The 22,660-nt window shown below is 42.0% G+C and overlaps 1 protein-coding gene across 1 annotated transcript in view; it reads left to right on the forward strand.

Annotated features, from left to right (window-relative positions):
* The window catches only part of LOC311234787 (uncharacterized protein), a gene marked incomplete at both ends in the record, with an annotated part of 71,604 nt that extends 50,964 nt beyond the window's left edge, over nucleotides 1-20,640 (forward strand). Inside the window, 7 exons of the mRNA XM_084322031.1 lie at nucleotides 4,967-5,011; nucleotides 6,435-6,467; nucleotides 11,410-11,556; nucleotides 15,104-15,280; nucleotides 16,430-16,520; nucleotides 17,334-17,411; nucleotides 20,396-20,640. Of these exons, the coding sequence (XP_084178157.1) occupies nucleotides 4,967-5,011; nucleotides 6,435-6,467; nucleotides 11,410-11,556; nucleotides 15,104-15,280; nucleotides 16,430-16,520; nucleotides 17,334-17,411; nucleotides 20,396-20,640 (816 nt within the window). The remainder of the gene's footprint in view (nucleotides 1-4,966; nucleotides 5,012-6,434; nucleotides 6,468-11,409; nucleotides 11,557-15,103; nucleotides 15,281-16,429; nucleotides 16,521-17,333; nucleotides 17,412-20,395) is intronic.
* Between the last annotated feature and the right edge of the window lie 2,020 nt (nucleotides 20,641-22,660).

The following is a 22,660-nucleotide window of genomic DNA, read 5'->3' on the forward strand; positions in this document are numbered from 1 at the left end:
GCAGTTAGCCTCTGGTATGCATGCCATTAGCGTTAGCCACGCTTCTAGGCCTCTTTAAAATATATAAATAAAAATATTTTATATATAGGCTATATTTTTTTTATTCAACTAAGAGGTTGGCAGTCGACTACGGCTCCTTTCGATTGATTAGTCGACTAATCGACTAATAGGGGTCAGCCCTACTGTTATTTAAGACATACAGATGCCGATATTCCTCGTTCAGTTTCCTCCTCAGAACTGTAAGCAAAGATTTCAAGTAACATAATAACGTCAACCTAATAATCTGCACTTTTCATGCCAGCCAGCAGTCGTCTTGTAAGATAAGGGGCCAACTTCTCTCTCTAATGGTGTAATCTCCTCCAGGAGTGAAACCCTTCACATGTTCATATTTCATTTGGTCTTGGTTACATTCACAACTGTCTTCCGAGGCCAGAAATGAGAAGGAAGAGTCTATGATGTCATACTGATAGAGAATGAAATGGACAAGACGGTGTGACTAATATGACAAAACCCCTGAAGAACTTTCCAAGGATCTGACAATGCTGGGCTCATCTGGGTCATAGACAAAACCATAAAATGTGTCTCGTAATTCACCTCCATCCTGCTGACATTATTAGTTGTTACTTAAAGGATCATTCAGGATGTTTAAAGGATATTTCAGATAGCTTCTTTTCTTTATTTTTTTTTACAAATGTGGTACCAAATTACTTGTGTAATTGATGCGTAGCCATTAGCTGACTTACTGAGTCCTTTCGGGCGGAGTTCTGAGCTATGACCAGTAAGAATTTTTTTTCAAGCCACACCACAGCAAGCAAACAAAGGTTTTAACCATCTACAATGGAACACAACAGTCCTTGATTATTCACTCCAAGACCTCTAGCTAGCTACTGTAGCTCCAACTAGCTAGCTCCAACTAGTTAGCTACTGTAGCTCCAACTAGCTAGCTCCAACTATAGCTAGCTACTGTAGCTCCAACAGGAGCGTATCTATGTTCCCCGGGTCCTATGTTCCCCGCTTGAGAAATATGTTGCATGTTTGTAGGCTATAGCCGGCCTACAGTAAATATCATTCATACAGAAAACATGCACCATCTTCTACACCCTCACACAACTCTGTCGCTAGTGTTCTTTTAGGAATAGAAGTTTAACGTTTGAACCACACACACGCAATCAATAGCCTACCACCTAGCCAACAATATTATTCTCTTTCCTCCAGAAACATTCTCAATTCCATTTCTCTTGTTGCCGTGCCAGCGAAATTCTAGCGTTCGTTGCGGTGACTATACCGTACTTTTCGCACTATAAGCCGCACTGGACTATAAGCCGCAGGTGTTTTAATGTTTAATTACCATTATGTAATTCGCATTGGGACACAATACTGTCGGACAAATAACAAGAATTAACTAATTTACAAGTTGTATTAATTTAGCAAATAAGGGAACAGATAAATAACATTTCAGTGCAGTCAAAAAAGCAATATTTAGATTTTTACATTTTCGGGTTTGGTCACGTCGAGTCACATATAAGCCGCACCGTTATATAAGCCGCAGGGTCGAAAAATGGGGAAAAAAGGCGCGGCTTATAGTCCGAAAATTACGGTACTAACACACAAATTTAAGCATTGATTTTGGCAGTACAGTAGGTTGGGCTGCCTCCGCGGCCCACTAGATGGCGCTCACTGGCCCACTGTGGCTGATCTAGGACCAGGGGAACATAGGACCTTTTTTCGGGAGCGGAGAACATAGAACCTGGGGAACATAGGGATGACCCCGCTCCAACTAGCTAGTTCCGAGATATAGTTTGTCGGTCTGAGGGATGAATCAAGCTAAATCAAAAGCATAAATATAACTGTTGTCCTCCATTATAGATGGTTAAAATGTCTCTTTACATGTTGTGGTAGAGCTTAAAACTGTTTGTTATTGGACCCCGTGTGCTGCCCGGCTCACTCAGAACACGGCCAGAACTTTCTTTTGTGATCCAACTGCTTCTTTTTTAATTACAGTGTTGGCACTTGCGAGAGTAGCCACTCGCATCATTCATAGTATTTGACATCTGGGCCATCAAATAACAGATGATTGCAATCAAGTAACAGGTGATGATCATTAAAGCACAACTGTGGCCAATGAGGTATGGCATTGCATCATCATTTGGTTGGCAGAACACATAGCTGTGAATTGCAAGGCTTTTTTCAACCCTGCACACAGCTGGAGCAAAAAGAAACAGTCCAGAGGTTTCTAGCTTTGGAATGGTGTTGATGTGTACAGAAACTGATTGGAGTGTCCTAGGACGTAAGAGCAATTCATATTGATTTTTGGTTTCTTTTTCAAATGTAGCCAAGAGTAAAGAGACCCTAACCCTATCAAAACAGCAGTCAAATTGTATATATTTTTTCCGCGCTACGTTTGTTCACCAATGATTTTAAGTGTTGTTATTAGTGAAATCTGAGTTTACAAAAATCTCATTGTATCAGAAACCGGCGGATATAGACGTGAGGAAATGACGGCGTCATTTGTGTTTGTAGTCCTTTTTTTTCATTACAAAAAAGTTACTGTACTTACAGTATATTTCTGCCCTGTTACGGGCGCCTGGTGGTACTAAATCCAGATTGATCTCTGCCATTGGCGAGAGGAGATTTGGCCCGATCCATAGTTGTATGACTTGGCCATAATGAGGTCATTTATAGGCCTGATATTCTATATTCTATATTCATATTTAAAATTGCATGTGTCCGGATGGCAAAATGCAGTACTGTATCTACAAAACCCCCTGTAAATCATCTGCCCTTTATTCATTCGCTTAGATTTTTTTGTACACTTGATCTCAAGAAGGTGCCGAATGAGCTCAGTGGCCATTTATCACGTCTGGTCAATGTTAGCAATATGAGAAAATAAATACAAATAATAATAATTGATATTCTCCTTTGGTTCATTACAATTTACTCAAGCCTAGTAACACACACAATATTTCGGACACTGGGAATACATTCCCCAAGGTCCATAGATGTCCCTAGATACCTATAACATGCAAATGGACCTTGTAGAAGTGAAATAATCTACTTTTAGGCGCATCTTCTGAAAATATGGCTAGGGCTTATTAAGAGGTTAAAAACAATGTATATTGAATATTTGTTTGGTATGGTTTTTTTCCCACCAAAAATATTATAAACAACTGAAAATGTCTTAGCAGCATCCCTACACCTTTGCTGAGAATACAAGGATCTATGACCCCCCCCCCTCCGTCTTCCCCCAAGTAGACGGGAATTCATAATAAACATTCATTCTTAAATTGAGCGGAATTCTCCTTTAAGGTGTAATTTTGTCTAGTCTCGGGACGCCATCCGTGCATGCACGCATTCTGTTTTGGCTTCAGCGGCAGTTGGCTCGGCAGCTCGAAAACTATCAAGTGCCGCTGAGACAGACCATCTCTGTTCTCTGTCCAGGGTCGGCTCTCCGAACCAAGACAGACGGTTGCCGATGTCAAAATAAACTCATAACATTTCAACAGCTTTTTAAGGATTAGAAGATGATTAATCAGTATAGTTGGTCCTCCTTGGTCGCGCTATCGATTAAAATGCATTGTGTCAAGTAAAGTAGCACAGCTCTAAAATACGATGAAAGTACTCGGGGAGAAATACAGTGACATTGTGTAGTCATTTGGACACAATTAACAGGTATGTGTGCCGGATAAACTATAAAAATAACTGTGTTATCCAGCGCTCCACATTGCTTTCAGTTTAGCTGGTCGTTCATACTAATACACATTGGCCGTATTAGGGGGTGGGAAACTGATGGGTGGGGATCGGGCGTTGTGGACAGCGACTCCTACAGGTCAGTTGGTGCGCCTGCGCAGTAGAATCAGGAAGTGTCGGGGGCAGCGTGAGCCTCCCACGCGTTACTCCTTGCCACTGAGAGATCGAGCTGCGCAGGTGAAAAGATGCGACTGCTGTTACCTCAAGTACCGGAGGGGACTTGTGCTATGTATGACTTAGTCCACATTGCAGCCGGCTTGTGGGAGGCAAGAAACAGCGTTCGTGACAGGGGAGGGTTGAATTGGATGATACGAAATTGGGATGGGAGAAAATATAGAAAATGGGAGAAAAAGTGGATCAAAAAATAAATTAAAAAATAACTGTTATTTAGGTTATTACATCATGAGCACTAGAACTAGGCCCTCAGAGAGATACAACCTGCAGACACGCCCTCCCATTATGACTATTAAGAACAGCAAGTAGAGACTGATCATGATCACTTTGTGCACATCGTCCTCACGTCGAGAGATCATAGTAGGCTACTATATAGTGCATTATGATGCATTACAGCAAGTCCTTAGTACTACCTAGTACACACACCGATGGCTGAAACTTTGCCTTTGATGAGCGCTGTTGTCACACATTCACACACACCGACGGCGGAGGCGACCATGTGCAAAGGTGCCAACCTGCTCATCGGGGGCAATTAGGGGTTAAGTGTCTTGCTCAAGGACACTTCGACACGCTGTCCGGGAGCAGCGGGAATCAAACCGGGAGCCAGACGACTGCTCTACCTCCTGAGCCCATTCTAAACCTAGACCACTTCCCTAACATGTTACTGCCGCTAATCCCTAACATGTTACTGCCGCTAATTGTCAAATGTTAAGGGTCTCAGGGTCGTATCCTAGCGTCTCTAGAGTGTCTAGAACTAGTGTCTAGAACTATCACAACAACTGACTAAAACACAATGAATGTACAGGAGTTTCCCTGACGGTGCTGAAGACATGTCAACAACTTAGAGTCCCACGTGACGACAAGGTATAAGATGACGACGGGACCTGGCGTACAGTGAACAGAGGCTCGACGGGGCAAACATCACTCGTCACGGCTCGTACCTCGCCGCGTATATACACAGTGTGTCTGTGTCGTGAATCACAAAGTCAACTATATTCTACTTGCTAATGATTTTCTTTCCCGGTTTCAACTCTCTCTCTTACAGGGAGACGTAGGAGTTCAAGGCGTCCAGGGTGTGACAGGTGCAGGGGTAGGTTACCGCTGCTTCACGCTGTACACAACCTGCCTTCATATCTTTACTCACTTCGTCTGTTTTTTTGGTTTTTTTCAATGACTTTGAATTACTTTACTTTGAAAGACCACCAGCCACCCGCACCACAAACCGTTTTTTTTTTATTTATTTTTTAATACTTTATTGTGTCAAAGAAAGTCATTTTACATTTAGGTATAGTATGTGTACCTACATACACATACATAACTGCACATATCCATACTTACATACGTACATACACACACAAATGTACATACGCATATTTTAAATCTTGACACTTTTTTTATTTATTTTTTTACCCATCACCCATACAAAAAACAAGAGACAAAAACACAAACAAAGGGATGAGCACCAGTATAGATCCTGGACTGGTATACATCTAATATCCATCCCTACTCGTCCCCACATACATATACAAGAAAAATAACAACAACAATAATAATAGCAAAAAATAAAAAATGAATAGAAAAAAAAACCAAGCAAAAAACAAAAAATGTAAAATAAAATAATAATAATAATAATAATAATAAGTAAAAAGGCTTGAATTTTCATTGTAGGTGTAGCTGTAGGCCTAAGGGTTCCCCAACAATTGAGCAGTAGATCAAGACATCACTGTTTCATGTTACTTAAAATCTTCCACAAACCGTTTTGAGTCCAGACGGTACCGCGGTTTCAGGTCCACATCCAAGAGAACACTGAGCGGCTGCTTCCACCGGGCATACTGACGGATAGACTCTGAATTATCACATGAGCAGCATACACACAAGCACACTTATTATAGGGTTGGGCATCGTTTGGATTTGAACGATTCCGGTTCCGGTTCCGATTCTCCGTATCGATTCCTGTTCTAAACGATTCTCGATTCCGATTCTTTGAGGTGCAGGTCAAAACAGGTCACAGCTTATTTCGCAGGAGAAAATTTTTTTTGTTGACATTTTTTATTTTTGTTCATACTATTCACATTTTCAGTTGACTTGATACAGTTTAATTTGGTTGCTGTACTGTAACTAGGGTATTAATTAACAAAGTAAATTTTTTTTTTTTTTTTTTAAGAATCGAAATTAAGAATCGAAATGCAAATATGTTTCAGAACCGGACGTTAGGAACCGGTTCCTATTAGAACCGGTTTTCGGTGCCCAACCCTACTTATCACATGCACACACTGCTGCCTACATATACTTTGTATTGTATAGTTTGTGTAGATAGAATATACGTTGTGTATTATGTCTAGTCTATAGTGTATTCATAGCTTATTCAGTTTATAGATATAGTTTATATTTATAGTTATAGCTCATAGTTATAGTTTGTGACAATGTAGTTTATATTTATAGTTATAGCTCATAGTTATAGTTTGTGACAATAAAATAATCATAATAATAATAATAATCTCCCTTTTTTATAGGGAGAAAAAGGACGCACGGGCCCAAAAGGACAGGTGAGAAGGACCGATATCTGCATCATCTTTATATAACCTAGATTTTGTACTTTGAGATATATAGTGGTAATACTTTCTTGTCAATGTTTATTTATTTATTTCAACACATTCATAAAATTCCCCTATGGCACTGTTTGTTTCACGACTTGATTCACATTAAATGAAACGTTTTTTCATCTGAGGTGCTCAATTGTTAATACTAATTATATCAATATCAATTACACCAGATTCATTACACATTTATATATAATTTATACCTGGTTCTAAACACACATGTGCGGGTTATTAATTAAAGGTTCTATATAGATAACATTCAGCCACTAGATGTCGCACTAGAGCACCAGCATGTCATTGATCCAATCCAGGTGCATTCCACATGGGGAAATGGGAGGTAGAGATACGTGCATGCATGTAAATAATGTACGCAAATAACCACATTCATATTGGACCCGCCAATATTTTTGTTTATGATAAATTCATTCATCAATATTATTATTATTTTTTTTATTCTGCACCTTTCTAAAAGCTCTGTGGATGTATTTATTTAATTAACGATAACTTTTTTTGGGGATCTATAGAACCTTTAAGAAAGTGTGTGTAAAGGGCGGCTATGTGGTGCAGTGGGCAAGGCGCTCACCACAAATACTGGAGACTGGGCTCGAACAGGTACGCCTCCCTGTTCGAGCCCAGCGCTCCACATTGCTTTCAGTTTAGCTGGTCGTCCGCACTAATACACATTGGCAGTATTAGGGGGAGGGAAACTGATGGGTGGGGATCGGGCGTTGTGGACAGCGACTCCGACAGGTCGGTTGGTGCGCCTGCGCAGTAGAATCAGGAAGCGACGGGGGCGGGGCCCCTCCAAAGCCCAGACCCCTGACGCTGAAAGATCGAGCCGCGCAGGTGGAAAGATGCGACTGCTGTTACCTCGAGTATCGGAGGGGACTCGTGCTATGTATGACTTAGTCCACATTGCAGCCGGCTTGTGGGAGGCAAGAAACAGCGTTCAAAGACAGGGGAGGGTTAAATTGGATGATACGAAAATTGGGATGGGAGAAAAATAGAAAATGGGAGAAAAAGTGGATACAAAAAAAATTAAGTGTGTGTAAAACATTTCGTTTTTTATTCCAAATACTATAAGATGAAAGTGAAAAAGTTCCTGGACTTTTTTCCGCACGTTCCTCCCCTGACACTTCTATCCTGTCACAGAAGGATCATATAACACACAGCGCCCCTGTTTCTCAATAACATACCTTCTAAATTCATTGTGACATTTTTATTCTTTCACTACCTAGACTGTCACCGGTTCCTTTGTGTGTATACTAGTGCTGTCAATAGATTTAAAAAAAATTAACTAATTAATCTCACAATTTTCTGTAATTAATCTAGATTCATCTAGATTAAAAATAGCATTTTTCGACATAAGACCGAAGCTTGTAACAGATATTTACTTGAGTAAAATCATGGAATTAATGTAAAATCAACACAAAGAAAGTATATTTAGATTCAAATACTATTTTAATAGTATTTTAATAGTAATATAAATCATATTAACAACAAAAATGTGTCAGATGATTTTCAAAAAGGTGCATGAGTCGATGCAAAAAAAGAACAAGCAAATATACCGCTGAAAGTTCAGAACGTTGACGATTTTTCACTCCATAGATAATTAATCTAGATACATTTATTTTAACGCTTTAAATAATTGAAATTAATCTCCAAAGTTAAAGCATTCATTTTGACAGCCCTAAATATAATATAATCATCACATCCTTAAAAAGTAATCAGATTACAGTAACTAGTTACTTAGTAGTAACTAGTTACTGGCATCACTGGTGTATATACCCATCGAGTACCGGGTCAGACCCTCCCCCCCCCCCCCCCCCCCCCCCTCTCCAAATAGCCCGTAGTTTGGACTCGGCACAAGGTGTGTGGCAGCACCCTGCAGGGACGGCTGTCCACGGTGATGATGACGCGATGGCGTCGGCGCGGTCGCTTCAGATGGAACAGTGGGGCCATTCATGCTGGACCGGAAGCCCATGTGGCCGTATATCAAAGTCTCTCTCGGGAGAAATCTGCTCACCCTGCCGCCATCTTGATAATAACGGCGACTAACAAGTCAAACAAGACCTCCTACTACTGGCACGCGGCTTCTGCTACAGAGTCCTTAGTTACCGTGGCAACAACCACTCACTGCAGAGATTGTTATTCATTTGAAAGTAAAAAGATATTGTAACCCCCCCCCCCCCCCCCCAAAAAAACATCACATTTCACCTAAAAATCCAGTAGATTATAATTGTACTCAACATAAAATAACATTTCATATTTTTTTTTGTAGCAAGTAGTTTCATTGTTAACCGTCTGTAGTGGTGGTAGTGAAAGGGTTGACCGTCTGTAGTGGTGGTAGTGAAAGGGTTGACCTTCTGTTGTGTGGTAGTGAAAGGGTTAAGCTCCGGGGGGGCACTCTGTCCCCTTGCGGTCCAGTGTCTCTGGCCGTGTGCTGCTCATCTGTGACGAGGGCGCAGACGGAGCTGCGACTCGTCCTGAGGTGCTGTTTAACTGCAACGTTGCGCTTGTTGAGCTGCCATAATAATAATAATAATAATAATAATGGATTGGATTTATATAGCGCTCTTCGTGACACCCCAGTGACCCCAGAGTGCTTACAGAGTCCATTATTCGTTCATACACAGTCATACCGGTGGTGGTAAGCTACAATTGCAGCCAGAGATGCCCTGAGGCATCTCCTTCAAGCCCCTCTCTGGAGTCTGGACTGGAGGGACCCCGAGGCATTCTCCTCAGTGACGTGTCTAATCCATTAAAGGAATAGTGCACAATTTTGAAACTCTAGCAGTACTTACACTTACAGTACCAACAATGTTGATCTGCAGAGTCCTTTAACACTAGAACAGCCATGGAGAAAATGTCACTGATTCCCGCCGGAAGGGGTCAGATGACCCCACAGCTTATATGATAAATATGAGAAAAAGAAACAGTGTAAACTATATAATTACCTCTTAATATAAAAATATGAGGTTTACCACAGGTTTATAACAATAAATAAAGTGGTGTGACTTTCCACATATATATTCCATATATGTGGAATAACGTTCTAATTACATTTTCCTGAAGTCATTTTGAAATTTCAGAAACCGTGCCAGATAAAACGGGTACTTTTAGGAAAAGTCATTGAGTGACAGAGCTGGAGCTCGACCGAGTGACCATACATTATTTGAGATCAAGGATTTCTTTTACAAGCAAGACCTGACCAAAATGGCAGCAATACAAATAATAAATCAAGTTACAACAGGACAAAACACGGACAGATAAAAGGTAAAGATAAAAAAGATAAAAGGATTAAAAAAAAGCAAGCACCACCATGTCCTTAACATTAGTAACGTGTAGCATGTAGCATTATGGGGTATGTCTGGGAGTGCTTGCATTCTTTCATTTTTTTGCATTTTTTTTAAATTTGTTGGACCTTATGGACTATGTTCTTGTTCTGTTCTTGACTTATTGTTATGTTTTCTTCTTGACTTGTTTAAAGAAGACGTGTACGGCCCATGGGGACATTAACGTGTGTTGTCGGGCCTTATAAATACATTTTATTTGATTTGATTTGATTTATGTATTAATGCATTTGCAAACTCCCAATTCAGATGTTGCAGGGTCTGTGACGTGAACTTTAAAATCAGGCAAGGCGACAAGGGCCTGTGGCTTCAGAGTTTTTATTTAAGACCATTCCAAGTAGAGGGAGCAGAGTACATGAAAGCCCTCTTCCCAAACTACTCACTGCGAGTTCTGGGGACTGAGGCATAAAGATAGTCCTGAGATCGCAAGCTGTAAAATAGATGATCAGAGATAGTGAGATATGTACTGAGGTATAAAGGTAACAGGCCAATAAGTGCTTTATAAATAAAGGTATACCAATGGAGAAGGACAGCCAGCCTACCATGGCATATACAGTACACTATAAAGTACAGTTCCGCTTAGTTAGCCACAAAACTAATGCAAAGTCAACAGGGACAAGCTCCTGTTTGTACAAGCTGACTGAAACTAAGCTAAATCTACTCGGTGTGCACTGAGGAGTGGAGTTCAGTGAGTTTAAGCTTGTACATCCACTTCACATTAGTGTGTGGCTTTGAGCTGCAGGTATCCAGTATGAAGAACTAACTTAACTCTTAACGACTGACAACACCACTGGTGGTAAGTAGGACTAGTAGGGTCCACAATTGTTAAATTCCTTTAACCCTTTCACTACCACACCACCAAAGGGTTAACCATGTCACTGCGACAATACAGGTTAACCCTTTCACTGCCACACAACAAAGGGTTAACCCTTTCACAACCACACTACAGAAAGGTTAACCATTTCACTACCACACGACAGACGGTGGCAGTGAAAGGGTTAATCCACAAAAGGAAAGTTCTGCTGACTGGATGTTTATCGTGTGCTGCACCATTCCTGGTGAAGTCCTTTGTGAAAAGCCCCTGTGGAGAGGGTGTTTGTGAGATAACGCAATTCACATACTTGGCAAAAGATGATCTGGCAACAATGACAGTAGTGCTAATACATGTGTACAACAAATCACAATAACACTTTAACACATCATATAAAATACAGAAACATTACAGTCATTTATTCACTGCTATCTTCTTAGAACCTGTTGCACATGGTTCAATCCCAGTAGGCTGGTTATTAGGTCTGGATAGTGAGAAAGAATCAATAGAAAACCAAAGCCCAGAATCCTTTCTGTTTGAATTGCCTCTCTATCTTAAAGTACAGAGTCTACAGCTGGGATGCGTGGCCGTGTTTATGTGTCACGAAGCCCGTTGTATACCTTGATGCCTCACTCGTCAATGTGTCAAACATCACCATGTATAGTCTAATACCAGTGGTTCGTGAACAGTGTAACCATCGTTGTTGCCGTTACCTGCCCCGTAGACTGGAGGCCGGGCACAGTCGGGCCCCCAGGGGGTACGGGGGAAGCGCGGCCAGGGAGGCGAACCCGGGCGGTCGGGCCCCGGCGGAGTCAAGGGCGTTCGAGGCGACGGAGGACTGGTCGGTTTCCAGGGGCCACCCGGTCCACCGGTAAGCAAGATACACGTAGTTTTTTGGGTGATGATGCCACAGACATGTTTGAGATATTTTAACTAGTGCTGTCAGGCGATTAAAAAAAATTATCTAATTAATTACAGGATTTGTAATTAATTAATCTAATTAATCGCATTTTAATCACATAACCATTTTATGCCTGATATTTTATATTCTATAATCATATTTCAAATTGCGTGTGTCCGGATGGCAGAATTCAGTACTGTATCTACAAAACCTTCCGTTTAATCATCTTCCATCTATTAATTTGCTTCGATTTTTCACGTCTGGTCAATTTGAGCATGGTGTTATTCACAGTCAAAGATAAAAAAAAAAAATTGTATTGATATTCTCATTTGGTTCATTACAGTTTCCTCAAGCCTAGTAACAGACACAGTATTTCTGACACTGAATACATTCCCTGAGATCCATAGATGTCCCTAGAATCAAATAACAAGAACATGCAAATGGACCATATAAAAAAAAGTCTGTAATGTGTATTCTACGTGCTTATGGAATGAACAAGATCAAAAAAAAATTATTTAAATGTTTTTCTTTTTCTTTTTTCTAATTCATTTTGAGTTAATTTTCATAACGCGATAATTTGCTGTGTAATTAATTAATCTAATTAACGCGATAAACTGACAGCCCTAATTTTAACTCTTTCAGTCATTGAAGCACATACTGTACACGTCTTCCATGTATTTGCAGTTATTAAAGCTCTTATGAGTGGGTTTTCAACACAATATATTCTGGGAGGATTTACCACAAAAACATGGTGAGACCCGGCAGTGAGATTGGATGAGACTTGACGGCAACCTCTGTGTTGCATTGATACCGTGTGCCACCGGGTCGCGTCTATTTTTTTACCAAACGGTTCGTGCGTTTTGCGAATCCGATTGGCCACGCACGTTTCTGGTCATGTGACATGTGCGCCCAGTCGCGTGACGAGCTGTGTCTTAGCCCATTTCCGCGTCGAACAGCCTGCAAACGACCTAACGCCTAGTTTATCACTGGTTAAGCTTCTAAGCGACTCTTTCGCAGTTGGTTAAGGTTAGAGTTTGGAATCAGGTATGGCGTTCTATCGCCCCCTGCTCTAAGACAAACTCTAACCTTAACCAACTTCGAAAGAGCGCCTAAGCTTAACTGTCGAAAAACTTGCCGTCACACCATTGGGCGCACATGTCACATGACCAGAAACGTGCGTGGCCAATCAGATTCGCAAAACGCTCGAACCGTTTGGTAAAAAGAAACAGGCCACCGGGTCGGATCCACAGCAGTTCTGCTGAACTGCTTTTAGCGGCGCCAAGGAAGCCTTTCCAAACAAAAGTTGCTTCACCAACAAAAACAACTTCGAGTTCATGCGGTTAGCAAGGGCAGCTACCCCCTCTCCTTGCTTCTTCAAAACCCCTACTGTCTTTGACGATGATTGTACACGACTTCACGATCTTTATGTAATTAGGACTGAAAACATTCGTTCGTGTGAAAACTTTAACGTCAGACACACAGCGGCATAACGATTCATATGATCGAGGCCTGCGCTGCGACGCATAACCGACGGCTGCTTGTCAATCATGTTGAGGGAGCGGTCTATGACATTATAGATGGGTTTCCCAGCTATGTGTGCGCAACACAGGGACAGACAACTACCGTAGTCCTGATTAGAACAATGGGGCAGACAATGACACCCTCACGTCTGCCATGCTAGCAGTGTAAGCTGTCTGTTTATCATTCCCACACACAAGTGGTATACATATACATGTAGAGAGGTGTACAGATATAGTGGTATACATACATGTAGAGGGGTACATATATAGTGGTATACATATACATGTAGAGAGGTGTACAGATATAGTGGTATACATATACATGTAGAGAGGTACAGATATAGTGGTATACATATACATGTAGAGGTGTACAGATATAGTGGTATACATACATGTAGAGAGGTGTACAGATATAGTGTATACATACATGTAGAGGTGTATAGATATAGTGGTATACATACACATGTAGAGGTGTACAGATATAGTGTATACATACATGTAGAGGTGTATAGATATAGTGGTATACATACACATGTAGAGGTGTACAGATATAGTGTATACATACATGTAGAGGTGTACAGATATAGTGGTATACATACATGTAGAGGTGTACAGATATAGTGGTATACATACACATGTAGAGGTGTACAGATATAGTGGTATACACACATGTAGAGGTGTACAGATATAGTGGTATACATACACATGTAGAGGTGTACAGATATAGTGTATACATACATGTAGAGGTGTACAGATATAGTGGTATACATACATGTAGAGGTGTACAGATATAGTGGTATACATACATGTAGAGGTGTACATATATAGTGGTATACATATACATGTAGAGAGGTACAGATATAGTGGTATACATACATGTAGAGGGGTACAGATATAGTGGTATACATACATGTAGAGAGGTACAGATATAGTGGTATACATACATGTAGAGGTGTACAGATATAGTGGTATACATATACATGTAGAGGTGTACAGATATAGTGGTATACATACATGTAGAGGTGTACAGATATAGTGTATACATACATGTAGAGCGGTACAGATATAGTGGTATACAGTACATAAACATGTAGAAAGGTACAGATATAGTGTATACATACATGTAGAGGTGTACAGATATAGTGTATACATACACATGTAGAGGTGTACAGATATAGTGGTATAAATACACATGTAGAGAGGTGTACAGATATAGTGGTATACATACACATGTAGAGGTGTACAGATATAGTGGTATACATACACATGTAGAGGTGTATAGATATAGTGGTATACATACATGTAGAGGTGTACAGTTATAGTGGTATACATACATGTAGAGGGGTACATATATAGTGGTATACATATACATGTAGAGAGGTACAGATATAGTGGTATACATACATGTAGAGGGGTACATATATAGTGGTATACATACATGTAGAGGTGTACAGATATAGTGGTATACATACATGTAGAGGTGTACAGATATAGTGGTATACACACATGTAGAGGTGTACAGATATAGTGGTATACATACACATGTAGAGGTGTACAGATATAGTGGTATACATACATGTAGAGGTGTACAGATATAGTGGTATACAATTTCTCTACGGCCTAAATGATCATATATATACCAAAGCAATTATTAGCAATACAGTAGTAACTAACGAGTGACTGGCACGCACAGTGTGTGGTAACAATTGGAGTGTCAAGAATGCCTTTAAATGGTTTCTCATTAGTCTGTATAGTTACTTGCGACTCACAGCACGGGTTTGCATTTTGTATGGCTGTAAATCCATAATGAGTCCAGGGAAATATTGCTGGCCTCGAGCCTCGCTACCCCCCCCCCCCCTGCTCCCTCTTGCTCCAGCCTCATGGCGGAGAGCATGCCCTGTGTGTCCTGTGATATTTCCATATTGTATGAAGTCCCCGAGAGTTGGGCGGCCTCTCAGCGATGGACGATGTGGTAACGAACGATCTGTTTACGACAGGGCCCGACGCTCGCCGCTCAACACGTGATCGACGTCTGCAAGAGGATCGTCCTGGAACAGATGTCCGCCTTCGCCAACTCCGTGAAGAGGACATGTGCCGCCGTGTGTCCCCTGTACGGCGACGTGCCCATGGGCGCCCCCGGAAAAGCGGGACAGAAAGGAGCCCCCGGACCCCTTGTGAGTTTTCAAAGCTTTTTTTTTTTTACGACTTTTGTTGTTGTGGGAACTGAATCTAACAGAGGGATGTTTTGGCTGGGGTTGGTATATACAGTATATCTCCACACCGGGGAGTTTCCACAGAACCTGGAACAGCTGAACCCAGACATTCACAGGCCCCACCAGTTGTTTCGAAAGTTTCCCTTGTTTTTGAAGCCCCATTCCAGGTCAACCTTTAGCCTCGGAGAGGCCCCGCCGGAGTACATGTACCATACATTATTTGTTTCTGCTTTCCCCCTGGCCGTGTCGAATGCGAACACGTCGCAAGGTCCTGGATCGGGGCCGCTGAAAGTATTTGGCAGCGTGGTTTGGAATGAAAACATTCTCTATTATATCCACGACCTGGTGAGGACACACGCGGGAAGTGTTGAACAGTTCTTGGAGAGAGTCGAGCCTGTCCCTGGACCGGAGAGAGACCTTTTTTCCACATTATATAACGCAAGGGTGTTACCTGTATTCAGGTTCCCCGCGTGTTTTAATCAGAGAAATCCTCAGGGACGATAAGACGTTCATGAAGTCACAAACATGAGGAAATATCCCTGTTGTTCATTCAGGGGTGGTTTCCCCCTGAGCTAACGGCCCTCCTGGGGTTCATTAAGACACATCAACAAGACTAGTCTTGGAATATTGTACCCAGTTTAACAATATGCGATTCAAAACTGCAATGTAGTTACAGGCCTCCAGTACCCGAACAGCAGAACTCACAAATAGTACCTGTAAAATGTTTTGACAGCAGGATCTGAATGATAGGTAGACTAAGTCTTCCTTCTTTTTCAGTCTTTTTGTATACAGACCCGAGGTCTATAAATTACGAGGCTGAGTCACAGTTTTTGCAAAAACAAACAGCTCATGAATTGGCACGGGCCATAGTTTTACAGGGCTGGTGTGCGGCCTGCTTGGCGCAAAAAATAATAATTGTTTCGTTGTCATTGTCAAGACTTGAGTAATTTATAGACCTTGTACAGGCTGCTCACTGGTGAATGGAACCTTTATCTGCTCCTTGAATGGAACAAAGAAAGACAAAAAAAAGCATGTTACATTGGAACCTTTGTGCTGAAACCACACACAACCTTGGGAACTGTGATTTAACCGTGTTTGCTGTGTTTCCAGGGTGAGTCTGGTCTCGACGGCGTCGACGGAGAACTGGGCCAGCCGGGATTCTACGGAGAAGCTGGAGACCTGGGCAAACAAGGAGCAGCAGGTGTGGAATACATCCTGTACTCCAGGATGAACGAGGATGAATTACTGCCATGACACACAATGCTTATAATTAAAATGTTGAATTCACCGGCGCTCGTCCTGGAGAAGGGCGCCCTCGACCGACTCTCATTCCAACCGAAATAAATGTGTCCGAAATTGCAGCGCTAAATCAGAAAATAATCTCACAACTTGTGTGAGATGTAAATATAGTATTGTGTGTGTGCGTTTCCATGGTACATTTTGGCACAGTGTCACACTTTACATGCTAAAGCCAAGCCAATGAAATCGAATGATATTTACTAGGTGTTTTAATACATTTCATTAATAGCGGTGATCTCAGTAACGCACATGGCCGTTAATCAAGATGACCAGCAGGTTCTTGTTGTACCGATTCCCTTGCTAGGGGGCATTGAGCATGTAACAGAGGTATATATATGGGCCTTGTCATCCGTATTAAGATCTGATCTGAGATCTGTGTGTGTGTGTGTGTGTGTGTGTGTGTGTGTGTGTGTGTGTGTGTGTGTGTGTGTCCTAATAAACTAACCTACACTGTAACACGCAACACTTTGATGAGCATTGTTACTCAGCTGATAGAGTTGTGCCCTTCCTGATGACTTGTCGTACAGAACTTGTAAGTCGCTTTTGGATAAAAGCGTCAGCTAAATGACTAAATGTAAATGTAAATGTAAATGTGTGTGTGTGTGTGTGTGTGTGTGTGTGTGTGTGTGTGTGTGTGTGTGTGTGTGTGTGTGTGTGTGTGTGTGTGTGTGTGTGTGTGTGTGTGTGTGTGTGTGTGTGTGTGTGGGATCCCCAGGTGACCGAGGAGCGCAGGGGGACAAGGGAGCCAAGGGCCACGGTCTGCCTGGCCATGTGGGAGACCAGGGCCCCACGGGTAAGAACGGTCCTTTAGATTCTGGAACATACTTGTCTGAAGACATTAAAGCCACAATCTTGAATTTGTGTGGCCAAAACAAATGTTTTGGTGCGTTCACAAATGTTTGGGTGCTAGTGTGGGGATCATCCCTATGTTCCCCGGGTCCTATGTTCCCCGATTGATTGATTAATTGATTGAACATTTTATAAATTTTTATTATTTTATTAATTATTAATGTCCGCCTTGTTTCGAACTGGTTAAGCTTAGGCCCTCTTTCGAAGTTGGTTAAGGTTAGAGTTTGGAATCAGGGCTGGTGGTCTCAAATTTTCAATCAATCAATCAATCAATCAATCAATCAATCAATCAATCAATCAATCAATCAATCAATCAATCAATCAATCAATCAATCGGGGAACATATGACCCGGGGAACATAGACATGCTCCCCTAGTGTGCTAGTGTTTACAAATGTAAACACAACTTTCAAGGTTCAAGGTGTACATTTCAAACTCATGTTAACGCAGCTGCATACCAGAAGCCCTGTTATTCAACTGAGAATGGAACGAAAACATGTTCAGTCTCATGGTTTGGTTTTCTGGTGGTTGGACCTGGGGACTCCTTGTTTTACATTTTTTTAGGGGGAATTCCACTCTTTTTAAGAATTAGCATTTGTTCTTCCTGTGCCCTTGGCCAGTTCACTCAGTACTTGGGAACACACACTACTCTCCCCTCATAGGTAGAATCTGTAATGCTGTCAAACAGCGACATCCAGACAAAAGTATTTCACTTGGTTTACACTTTAGTTTTTGGTCTAATGAGTCGGTTGGAGTTGTAGCAGGGATAGGAGGGGAGGTCTAGAGGAATCCACAGTATAATATGTTATTATAGCTCAAAACAAAAAATGTCAACACAGTGGGGCTCTTTTACCTATAGAGGTCACTGTTAAGCTTACCTTTAAGCTAGAAATGAGAGCGAGAAAGAATTGCCTCCAGTCGATGATGTCACTAGGATGTAAAACCTGGGCCCCGTTCCCCGTACCTGGATAACTGAGTTAGCCAGATAACTTTCGGTTAAGTCTGACTTAAGCCGGACTTTCCGGCTCCCCGTACCTGGATTTTCCAAATCACCATGACAACAGATCCAAAAGTTTGAGCCTGGTCGAAAGCAGGGTTTAAGTTCAAGTTAGCCGGATCAACCATCGCCACGCCCCCGCAAAGAAGTGACAGCCCGTTTCCTGAAATTATTCCCACAGTCTACGATCTGCATTATACCATTCTGAATTACGTTTTTGTGCTCCATTCTTCCAGAGGGGGCTTTTGAAATGTAAAATAGACCCAAAATGCTGATACTAAATTCACTTTGTCCTAAATAATGCACGTTATATATACCGTGGCGCTCGCTCGGTGCGATGTACACATTATGACTTTGTGGTTATTTTAATTGTAACTGGGATTAAGATGTCTGATGAGATGCGCTGTTTGACGGATTTGAGAAATTGAATGAGCCGTTGACGTCACATTAATGAATGAGGATAAAGAAATAAAACTTCATTCAAAATAAAGAATATTCTAAACACGGGTCTCTCGTTCATTAATGTATAAACAATGAATTTATCCCATCTGGCACAGTGGTGCAGCGGTAGTGCTCAACCCTGCCAACCCAGCGACCGGTGTTCGAAACCCTGTGTTTCCAATATAATTTTTTTGAATATAATATTAATGATTATACGCCAAAGTAGCCTGGTTTTAAGTTAAAATATTATAAATCTACATGCATTGAGGATGTCATTCTTTATATAGCTCTCAACGTGCACCAAATTGAATTATTCCTATATTGCAAAAAGAAGGAAAAGACTAGGGTTTCGAACCCCGGTCGTCTGCGTGAAAGTCAAAAGAACAACCCGTTAGACCACAGTGGAGATAAGTAAAAGATCGACCACACATCAATCAATGGGTAAGAGAGCCGTATCGTAATTCTGTATAACAGTTTAACTAATTATTTTCGCTAGCAAGATCTCATTTGATTATTCAATCCAGCAGGCAAGTTTAAAGAAATATAATCTGATTGATTGAGGTAATGAGGCACTTAAAATTAGCCTAGATAACGCATTTAACTTGTCGGCGAGGCGATTGAGCCGTATTGCAATCTGTCAATAAAGTTTTAAATCAATTAATCAATCAATGCCGTTAGAGAATCAGGATCTCTGCCATCGATACGTGCTGGCTTTTCAACTGAAGCGGCCGCGCGCATTTATCCTGGGGCCCAAGTCTGAATCGAGTTAACGAGACTGAATCCACCTTCGAGGAACAGGAAAATCCCGGCTTCAAACATCGGGTTAACTGAAGCTGGATAATGACATCTTGATCGACTTAGTTGAACCAGGTACGGGGAACGGGGCCCTGGGGCTGCTCTATAGTCAACGAATATGGGTTCTCTTACACCCGAGTGAGGTTTATATTCTGTATTGTAGGTTTGTGTCTTTTTACTTGAAGGATTAGAGACACATCCTGAGAGCCGGCCTGTCTTTTGTTCTTTGTTCCCTAATGTGTTTGGCATGGGATCACATAACATGTGGAATTGACCTCAGCTAAGTCAGAAACAAGTCAGACTTATTAAGAGAGATAAATGATGTATGCTAATGAAAATAGTTTGTCTTCACTGCCATAGAAAAGTATATACGTAGCCCCCCCCCCCCCCCCCCGCCTGATGAGAAGATCGGCCCCTTGAAGCTTGAAGAATTCCTAATCAAATGTAATAGTCTCGCATAGGTCTGGCTGATTTCAGTTGTCATTAAATCTGATCAACAGACCTGATTGGTATAATAAGTAGACTCTGCCTAGCAACGGGCGTGCGATTGGTCGAAGGTCCAACCAAAGCACCAATCAAGGCAGATAAGGACCAGAGGCTGAAGTCAAGCAGCTTGTGATTCAGGCACTGATTCCTTGAAAAGTACATCATCGCTGAACTTTTTGTTTCCCCCCCCCCATACGTCAACCACTATAGGTCAACGTGGGCGTGTAGGCAGAGCTTTCAACGGGCAGCCAGGCAAGGAGGGCCAGAGGGGCCACGTGGGCCGACGAGGACTCAGGGGACACCCCGGTCTCAGAGGAGTCCCGGGCGTCTGTATGACCACCGGGTGCGCGCTGCTCAACGCCGCCGCAGCCGCCGCCGCCACCCCCAAGCCAGCGCCTCAGCCGCTACGCCGAGCGCCTCAGCAGACACGCCAGAGGCCGAGAAGGCGCCCCTAGTGGCCGGAAAAAAAGGGACACTTTTTTGACAAAGTCCAGCAGCCACGCAGAGTATATGGATGGAGAGAACGGGAGATGGAGATTAGGCGGGGGAGTGAGGGATTGTGAATGGAGAGATGGAGATCAGAGGGGGTGGTGGGGGGTGGTGGTGGTGGTGGTGGTCGGGGTCATTGTTTGTTTGTGTTAATAAATGTACGTTGGAATTTGTGGTGAAATAAAATGCTTTGATGTAAATATATGCATCCCCAGTGAAACCCCTAAAGACACAAATATTTGAATTTATGGGAGAGATATACGATCGACGAAACAAGTCCACTTGCCAGAACACACTTGAAAGAGACCTGTAACACAGCATGCATCTGTATAAAAACATAAATAAATAATAATATAGACCATCTTTATTTGATGTTTTGGTAACACTTCATTTAAGGCATGCAGCTATAATGGATTATAACAGGGTATAAGCCACCAGAGGAAGCTCATAGAGCCTGTGGTAAACAGGCGTATAACATCATGAGACAAATGAGAAACTGCCCCCAGTCATGCCTGTGACTAGATGTTGATATAGGGCATTATGAGCATTATGAGCACACGTGTTAATAAGTAAATGTATACTGAAGTTATAATGCATTATAGATGTGTGCCTTAAGTTATTTAAAATGAACTCACGTACGTCTGAGTTGTCTTTGAGTCAATGTTCTTTATAATAAAAGTCCAAAAAATGATTATTAACTTGTTTTATTATTACACCAAGCGGTTTCGCCTGTTGCTTTTCATAAACGGCGCATGTGACACCTTACTCCACGGTCATGAAACACACCCCTGCATGTTCACTCTCAGCAACCCGTTGGACACATCCTTCCCTGATGGGCCTGAGAGCTGCCCGGCACGACCACAGTCTGACACCATTGGGCCAACGGCAGCGTTTGGTGGTTTGTTGCGTGTCTTGCTCAAGGGCACCACAAACGCCAACCAGATGCCAGTGGCGGACCAATGGTCATGGGTCACATATGGGTCACATATAGGGGGGCGACAGTGGCTCGGGAGGTAGAGGAGTCGTCTGGTAATCCGGAGGCTCCCGGTTCGATTCCCGCTCCTCCCGGGCAGCGTGTCGAAGTGTCCTTGAGCAAGACTCCTTAACCCCTAATTGCTCCTGATGAGCAGGTTGGCACCTTGCATGGTCGCCTCCGCCGTCGGTGTGTGAATGTGTGAGTGTATGGGTAAAATGTGAGGAACAAAATTGTAAAGCGCTTTGGATAAAAGTGCTATATAAATGCAGCCATTTACCATTTATATATATATAGGCTACTGTGATGATGTCGCAACTATGGCTACACCGCTTAAAATAATTGTACGGATAAAGAAAAAATCGAATTTGCTCCCTTTTCGCAGAAGACATGAGGAATGGAAAAGTCGCCGGCTCCTTAGGCAGGTAAACAGGCTCCAGTGAACTACAGACGACGTACGACTTTATGATGTCCATCACTGTATATACGGCTACTGTTAATTCATGGAAAACACAGTAGCAAACACGTCCAATGCCGCGGGGGACAGCAACCCTCGTTCACTTACAGCCTTCATATTGTGAAAACTGGAGCGAACATAGATTTTTTACGCGTCCCTGGAGCATCTCTGCGTAATGTGTCCATTAGAGCAGGGGTTCCCAAACTTTTCAGGCCGGGACCCAGAAAATAAGGCGTCAGAGAGCCGCGGCCCAATGCACATCGTCAGGCTTTTTTTTTCTTCTTTTTTTTGCCAGGCGACCGATTTTTTAAGCCAAATATCACTTCAATCCTATTAAGTTAGTTCAAGTTAGTTATTCATTTATATGTGCTATTTATGAGAGGGCTAACTTGTTGCAAAATAATAATGATAATAATAATAGCCTCATTAAAATACTATTGTTGCTTCGGTTGTTTTCAGCGTTTTATGTGCATAATCTGTTATTTAGTTTGAAATGTTCGTTGAAATAAGTAGATTTTTCGTTTTTGTTTATTTATTAAGTTAATATAAAACCATA

The sequence above is a fragment of the Notolepis coatsorum genome (genome assembly GCF_963971535.1).
Source record: "Notolepis coatsorum genome assembly, chromosome: 9".
Classification (NCBI taxonomy): domain Eukaryota; kingdom Metazoa; phylum Chordata; class Actinopteri; order Aulopiformes; family Paralepididae; genus Notolepis; species Notolepis coatsorum.